The following is an 8,371-nucleotide window of genomic DNA, read 5'->3' as shown; positions in this document are numbered from 1 at the left end:
CTGATTCCTCACCTTTCTTATCATCTGTGATACCCCACGAGGTGAGATCTTGCATGGAGCCCCAGTCCGAGGGAGACTGACAGTCGTCTTTAGCCTCTTCCATTTTCTGACAATTGCTCCAACAGTTGATCTATTTTCACCAAGCTGCTTGACAATTGCCCCGTAGCCCTTTCCAACCTTGTGGAGGTCTCAATTTTGTCTCTGGTGTCTTTTGACAGCTCTGTGGTCTTGCACATGGTAGTAGTTGGAGTCTGACTGACTGTGGGGTGGACAGGTGTCTTTAAAGAGCTCAGAAAGGTGCTACTAATTAAGATTACTAAGTGGAGTAGAGGTGGACTTCTTAAAGGCAGAGTAACAGGTCTTTGAGAGCCAGAATTCTTGCTGATTGCCAGGTGTTCAAATACTTATGTGCAGCAGTGCAATACAAATAAATTCTGTACAAATCATACAATGTGATTTCCTGAATTTTTTTTTTACATTCTGTCTCTCACAGTGGGAATGCACCTACAATGTGAATTTCAGACCCCTCCATGATTTCTAAGTGGGAGAACGTGCAAAATCGCAGGGTGTTCAAATACTTATGTTCCTCACTGTGTATATATTGAAATTGCATGAATTTGTTTTAGCACGACGAGAAATATTTCACAAACCATCTCTTATATTAATAAAAAGTGCATTTTTGTTTACAATTAGGAACATGTTGATATAGTCGAGAGTCGGTTACATGTACAGCCTCTTAGCTGTTTGATCGGCAGCCTAAAACAGCTGTTCTGATGTCACCAATGTTCTAGGTTATGCTGACATGGTTAAGATACACATTAAATCAGTCACTGATTGTAGTTGGCAGTGCACAAGTGAAAAATGCTGTCAAGCCCCATTTCACGGGAGACAGATTAGTGATCATATTGGTTTATGTTTTATCATGAACACATGCAACTACTTTGCCACCCCATATCTACACAGCATCTGTCAGCTGTTAGCAAAGCTGTATGCTCTGTGTTAGGCTAGAAAATGTTGTTCCCTGTAGTACCACCAATTTTATCTCTCAGCCTTCATCTGTATAGTGGTGCATTATTGTATTGGAACTTAACTGTCTTATCCAGACCAGACATTATTCCCGAGTGCGAGTTTATTGTCATTGCCTTCCTGGGTTTTCATCTGTTGTGTTTTGTCAGTAAACTGTTTTTCTATGTATGTGATAATACTGCCACAAGAAGAAATGTGGTATTCTGGCTTATAAATCAATTAGCTGCTGAAAGCCTTTTATCGTTAACCATACTAATTGGTAATATGTTTTGCTCTTACACTATACATATTTTCGGTGATTTCCTCAATACAATTTTTACTTGTGGGTGCTACTAATTACATTGATGCAGTCTCTGTAAGTTGTAAGCTGGTTTTGCAAGTAATATTGCATTGAAAATGTGCTGGTATTTCAGTGCAGTCTGGATTGTATTTTGTCATCCTTTTGCTGAAAATATTTCCAAAGTGAAGTATGTTTAGCATGCTTCATTATTACTAAAGGCACATATCCTGCTTCAGGATGTAAAACAATCTGACTTGTAGTCTAGGTACTGCCCACACAAGTCTATTTTTATGTAGAATATGTCTCTCTAGATAATACTGTATCAGGTGTTGCACAACAATGAAATTCCCCAAATAAATTTTAAATTAATTGTATAATTTATAAGATTATTTGCTTTAAACTCTTAAAGTAGGTTAATTAATTGTTAATCGCTAACATCCCTAGTGTCTATCTAAAAGAGAAAGACTCCATTTTAAACCAAACACCAAATATTTTCAGGTGGAATACCTTTCCCTTTTATTTTGAGTAGTGGTAACAAAATTAGATGGGAGTTCTAGATAAAAGAGATGGAGATGAGACAGGCTGTGATTATCAGAGGCCAACTTTTATTGTATTGGCAAAAGTGATGTTACACTAGTAAGGCACTGGGATTGATCAGTGATTCCAACGTGAGGTATAGTGGACTGTAAAAAAATAAAATAAAATCACAGACAGGCTGCCTCACATTCCACCAGACCACAGCATACGTAAAGGTAAACAAATGGACTTCTTTTCTGCATGGTCTGGGTCAGTGCAGACACCAGCCACCTCATACCAGAAATGGCTCAATCAATCAATTTGGACCACGGGTTACAGGGCCAGGGCAGTAAGCAGCACAAAGCCATAATGTGGCTTTAAATTGACAACAGATAAAGGCTTCCTGGGAGCTTGACTTTCAAATTCTATCATTCCGGGTGGCCATGGCCTGTTCCCTGCTGCTCATAGGCAGAGTCAAATGTCTGTCTGAATAAAGTAAGCTGCCATCCTTGAAGACGCAAACTGCAGATGTAAAGCAGTGCAAAAGTGTGAATGGAATCCAGTTCTTCAATATTTACACCAAACTGTCAAAATCCAAGTGTTGCTGCCTCAGCTTCTGAACCCTGACCTCACCTCTTTAGTCCCTCTGGCCTATAGCTCGTCATGCCTGTCCTCCTGATCCTTAAGTTTGAACTCTTCAAGTGTGATTTTGCCATCAGCATTGCGGTCCTGATTTGAGAACATAGTGTCGATGATGGAAGTTGCACTGAAACCTGGGGCCAGTTTTCCATTTCCTGTTGCCACCTGATGGTGGATATAAATAGAGAACTTTCAGGGAAAAAAAAAAAGATTGTTAGTGCAAAGCAGTTCCATTATTGAATTACCAGCATTGCTTACTTTTTGCTTACCTCTACAGAGTCCACTTGTCCATCAGAGTTCTTATCCATTTCAGCAAATACATTGGGAGAAACATCACTGTTCCACACGAACATGTAGCCCTCAGGAAGCCCAGGGTCCATCTCAATTATTTCAATGTCAAACACCAGCACAGCACTTCCTGGGACCTCCCCATCTGAGTGGGTAGAACAAGATAGATGTTACCAAGTAAAGCTCCTAAGGAGTCCATAAAGTTTCTGGCAAGTTTACCATGGTGATGAAGCCCATATCAATTTGGCAAGGGACCAATAGGGGTGGACACCACAAAAGATAGAAAGCATCAGAGCCAAAAAGCAATGGTCCAACAAACTGTCTCAAGTACACCACCTATTAAACACAACTTACTGGTGGTAAAATTAAAATTGATGTTTGCCCCCCTTACAAAAAGAAGTACTGCTCCCAGTGGAGTGGGAGGCAAAAACACCCCAGCAATAAGAAAACGCTTAGTCTGTTTCCTTCTAAACTGCAGGTAGTTACTTACCCACACCTTGCTCGCCATAACCCAGGTGTGGTGGGATTATGACTTTTCTCTTTTCACCCACACACATGTCCCTCAGGCCCAGGTCCATTCCGATGACCACCTGTCCAGAGCCCAAAACAACGTTGTACGTCTTTCCATACGTATACCTGAAGTGAGCCACAAAAGCTGGTGTAAAAGAGTATGCCATAGCTAGCAAAATAGGAGTAAACTGTTGGGTCTCTTTTAGGGAGATGATAGGAGTTGGGGGCATATACTCACGTTGAGTCAAGCAAAGTCCCATCCATCAGTGTGGCGTTATAGTGATATTTAATGAAATCCCCTTTCTTGCTCAGGATGCTGCAGTCTGGAGGCTTGTACACAGTTTGAATGTCCACTGTGTCAGATGGGTTGTGGAAGTCAATCACGTGGATATCAAACACTAGAACAGCAGAGCCTGGGATCTTTGTACCTGAAGGAAAAAGGAAACATTGCCTATTACTGTTGTGACTGGTGTACTACAGTTGCACAGCACTCTCATAACCACCCAAGTGATGTCCACTTGTAGTTCCATTTAAAGGCCAAGTCACGTTACGTTACACAATTATTCCAGGGATTTTCAGTCATAGACTTCATTTACATAATCTTAGCAAGTTGGAGGCTGTCAGCAGCACACTCCTGCGAGGCCAATCCAACTAGTCGGTGAGTCTCCCCCCAAAAAAATCAAAGAGGTGTTATTTTTTCTTTGATAGTAGGTGTGGGCTCTGTGTGCATGACAACCAGTGCTCGTCTGGAAGTACAATGCATATAATGCAGCAACGAGAAATAAGGGACATGGGTGTTTTGGACAGCTGATCTGTCTGATGTCTCCTGTTTTACATACAATGACAGAATGGAAGAAAAAAAAGAACCGATACTGTGGCTGAACTTGCTGTACCTGTTAACCCTTCATACAGCTTGGGCTGCATCAGGTAGCACATTTTATTGGCTGTCAGAGAAAGGGGCAAGAATGACTGTGCTGGAAGGTATGCAGTCGGTAAGTATTGCATGGCCAATGATTTTGAGTCGTGTAAATTAAGATGGTCTGGCAACAAGATCGGCAACTGCAGCTGGCAAATCTGATATGCCCTGTGAGTATTAGTCACGTAATCTGACATCGGCATTAAATTTGACTACTCCATCTTGGTCCTGGAGGGTTGCACTGGCATCAGGTTTTCAATGCATCCGGCCTCTCAGTTAATTCTACTTCTCATTTATTATTGAACTCCTGAAAACACATTCCTCATGTAATAATATCTGCACTTCCTATGGGATTTAAAAATGTGGCATATATTTTGCTTTCTCTAAATAAGTGCATTGCAAATTTCCATTTAAAAGCTGTGACAGATCAACATTGAATAAGATTGATGGCAATTATATCTATGCATATAATTATGTGTATTCCTTACCATGATATCTAGAGTATTTAAGTATTCCATTGTTGCTAATAACAGGAGCAAAAATAAATCTTAAAACTATACAGAGGCAATTGAGTATGCAACCATGGCTCGAGTTCAAATGCAGGAAGTGAACAAATTAAAAAAAATAACAAAATATTTCTGTTCAGCTCAAACTGAATTGCACAAATAATTGTAGTTACTATACCACTTCAGCAGGTACCAGATCAGTTCATCACCAGGGTGTTTAGTGAAATCTTTGATTAAATGGCTAGAAAAGTACCTGTGTGAACCATTTCTGAAGTCAGAGGAGCCAAATGGATTTACGTAAAGATCATATTAGGTTCTGCAGTGCATCAACTCATTCAAAATACTTTAATCACTGTGCATTTAATGCCATTTGGAACTGATATGTGTGTGCGTGCAACACCTCCCTTTAACATAAAAGTACCAAAATATCTTCATATAATGTATTACACATAGGAACAAACTTAACATATTGCTTCACCTTTGGAACCAATAGTCAACAGGATTTGTTTAGGAGTGCTTTGTTTCATAGATTAATTATGGTCAAAGAGTGTTGTCCTGTTGCAGTCTAATTCCAGGGAAACCTGCATTGTTTGCAAAATTCCAAATGTATGTTTGACAGTGGCTCATCACAATCCATCCATCCATCCATTTTCCAACCCGCTGAATCCGAACACAGGGTCACGGGGGTCTGCTGGAGCCAATCCCAGCCAACACAGGGCACAAGGCAGGAAACAATCCTGGGCAGGGTGCCAACCCACCGCAGACATCACAATCTTTTATTTATATAATTATAGCACTACAGGAAACTTTATAGGATATGCTACTTTCTGTATACAAGAAGTTATTAAGACCAGTGAGAGTAGCAGTTGATTAGGTGATTTTGACATTTTCCAAATTGGCTGTCATACCATGAGACCAAAAAAAGTTCCCCTCCAGATCACTATCAATATAATCACACAAGCACATATCAGTATATTATACTAGGGGGCTTACCCCCAGCTGCTACATGCCAGCCACTTTACGTCTCTGCCGCTCACGTTCTGAAGAGGGGGGTTGAATGCACCCCAAGGAGATGCGGTCGCTCCTCTGAAACCGCCACTTAACGGTGATACAATGGGAAACAAATACAGTTTTTTTTACCTACTCTTTGCTCGATCAGCTGCTGGCCTGCTCCTGCTGGGCTGTGTGATCTGCATCTCATGCGGCACTTCAAACATTTAAAAGCCTGTACAGCAGCTGTCTTTGCCATCTACTCTTTGTCTTTTATTTCCAGCCCCAGGCGTGGTTAAAACTGTTGGCACAAAGTCTCGTCTCATGGGACATGAGTTCTTGATATTTTAGTTTAATTTAAAAACAGAATAAGAATTTGAAAATCTAACAACATCACATTAAAGTTCAATAAATTCTGAAAAGAATGATACCAAACATATATATGTAGGTTTTAAAATAAGTCCAATTTAAAGCGTGACAAAAAATGTAACATAAAAAGTCACATAAAATTGTTGCACTGTTAGGCTTAGGATTTTATATATATATATATATATATATATATAGTGACTATGCCTCCCCCAAACCACGAGAGGGCAGCCGCCCTGGTTTGTATGGGGGCCACGGGAATTGACCATGGAAGATGAACCCTATAGGGGCCCATGGCCACGGCCAGGGAGCTCCCGGACGATTGTAGAGCCCTGGACATCAGCACTTCCGCCACACCCTTAGGTGCTGGTGGAAGGAATACTGGGGATACCCGGAGTGCTCCCAGGTGCTCATGTGGCATTTCCGCCACATCAGGAAGTGCCGCAGGAAGTTCATCAGAGGGCACCTGGAGCACATCCGGGTGGGGATAAAAGAGGCCGCCTCCCTCCAGTCATTAGCCGGAGTCAGGAGGAGGAAGACGGAGCTTGTGGGGAGAGGAGTAGAGAAAGCAAAAGGATTCAAGGACAGAGAGAGAAAGAAGGGACTGAGTTTGGCTAATAGAGCATTGTGTGGTGCTGTATAGAGAGGACAGCAATAAATGTGTGTTTTGGACATTTGGTGTCTGTCTGTCTGTGCCCGGGGGCTGTCTTTCCGCAATATATATATAGAGTAGATTGCTAATTTTATGTACTGTATTAGTATTATGTATTTTCACCTACAATGTATATAAACATTATTTCTGCATATTCTTCATAGAGAATGTTATCAGAGTTTCAACTAAAAACATAATATTAAATACAAGGTACCCTGAATGAGCAAATGATGTAAATAAATAAGTTATTAAAGAACATTATGCAACATTTGATGTCCTGTGTGAAAACGTACTTCTACTCCTTCACTCAGTAACTGATTAAGCTACCTTTAGCACCAAAGACAGCAATCATTATCATCCGTGCTATCAATGAATTTTAGCCTAAAATTCAAGGACATGTGGACTTTGAGCATAACTTTCTTTAAATAAAACATCTCGAAAGGTGTTGAAGTCTGGATTTAAACTGCCAAATTTGAAATGGCTTAGCCTAGCTCAGCTCTCCTCCTCCTTCATTACACTACTGTTCTCCAGTTCAGCTTATGGACAGATGGGTTTATCTTCTCTTCTCAGGTGCACAGGAAAATTCATGGTTCTTTGAAGTTATTCAAATTTTAATTCCAAAAAGCACCATTCCACCAACATGTTTAATTTTTGTAAGAGAGTCTTATCCTGCTATTCAGTATTTGCCTTCCTCCAGATTTATGGCGACATATTTCACATAACGTGTCTGTCCATTAAATTCTGTTCTAGACTTCCTGAAGGTTTTTCCGGTGAATTTTACACAATTTTAAGGTATGTACTTGTGTTTTTATGAGTAAGCAATGCTTTACACTTTGCATTCAGTTTTTTCACAGTACCTATTCAATGGTGGAATCATGAATGCTGTTCTTAGCAGGCAAAAGTGGCCTGCAGATTCCAAGTTATTTTTCAAGGATTCTTTTAACATCTTTAGATTCTGGCAAAACCACAGTTCCTGGAAGCATAGACTACTGTCCTAGGCACTCTCTCCACTTAGATTATGGTTAAATGAGTCCCCAGTGCCATCGAACCACAACTATTTTCAGGATTTTCTTTTGATCGTAGTATGATGTGTAATCTGGAAGCTTCACTCTGTTAGGATGGGCCAAAGGTAAGGGCTGATAGTATCTAATAAATTACCCACATAGTATCTAATAAATTACCCACATTTTATTTTGAGTTCACTAAAGGGAAACATGATTACTCCAAACGTGAAGACTGCATTTTTGATTACCTTGTATGTAATGTGTTATTTTTTTAATTAGACTCTCCTGTGTATATTACTAGAACCCACAAAATGATCTGATCAAATGCACTGTGTAAAATGCACATTAATGCAGGTAACAAGAAAGGGACAGGGAGTTGACTACTTTTAATCAGAGCTATACATAAATATTAACATATTTTCTTCATATATCTACAATTTAGTCAGATTTCAGAACATGATAACTAAAATACCGGTCACCTGTTGTACCAAAGCACGTAAAAACTACAAATGCAGAACAACTTGAATGAAGATGGGACAAGGGGCCAGTGCAGGTGGTGATCTTTTAACTCTAAGGTTCAGCTGCATCATGGCTATCACAAAGTGTGTCCTTTTCAGATACTCAGCATTCATTTTCTCATTCACTTTTCAACAGCATCCAGGCATGTAGTAACCATTC

General features: G+C 40.1%; 1 protein-coding gene across 1 annotated transcript in view; it reads right to left on the bottom strand.

Moving 5' to 3' along the window:
* Nucleotides 1-1,889: 1,889 nt before the first annotated feature.
* Nucleotides 1,890-8,371, bottom strand: part of fkbp9 (FKBP prolyl isomerase 9) — a 29,064-nt gene continuing 22,582 nt past the window's right edge. Inside the window, exons 7-10 of the mRNA XM_028817533.2 lie at nucleotides 3,498-3,687; nucleotides 3,240-3,385; nucleotides 2,731-2,894; nucleotides 1,890-2,650 (exon numbers count right to left, since the gene is read on the bottom strand). Coding sequence (XP_028673366.1) covers nucleotides 2,474-2,650; nucleotides 2,731-2,894; nucleotides 3,240-3,385; nucleotides 3,498-3,687 — 677 coding nt within the window. The 3' untranslated portion in view covers nucleotides 1,890-2,473. The remainder of the gene's footprint in view (nucleotides 2,651-2,730; nucleotides 2,895-3,239; nucleotides 3,386-3,497; nucleotides 3,688-8,371) is intronic.

This window comes from Erpetoichthys calabaricus, chromosome 13, assembly GCF_900747795.2.
Source record: "Erpetoichthys calabaricus chromosome 13, fErpCal1.3, whole genome shotgun sequence".
NCBI classification, from domain to species: Eukaryota; Metazoa; Chordata; class Cladistia; order Polypteriformes; family Polypteridae; genus Erpetoichthys; species Erpetoichthys calabaricus.
This window is presented reverse-complemented; position numbering and strand designations above follow the sequence as displayed.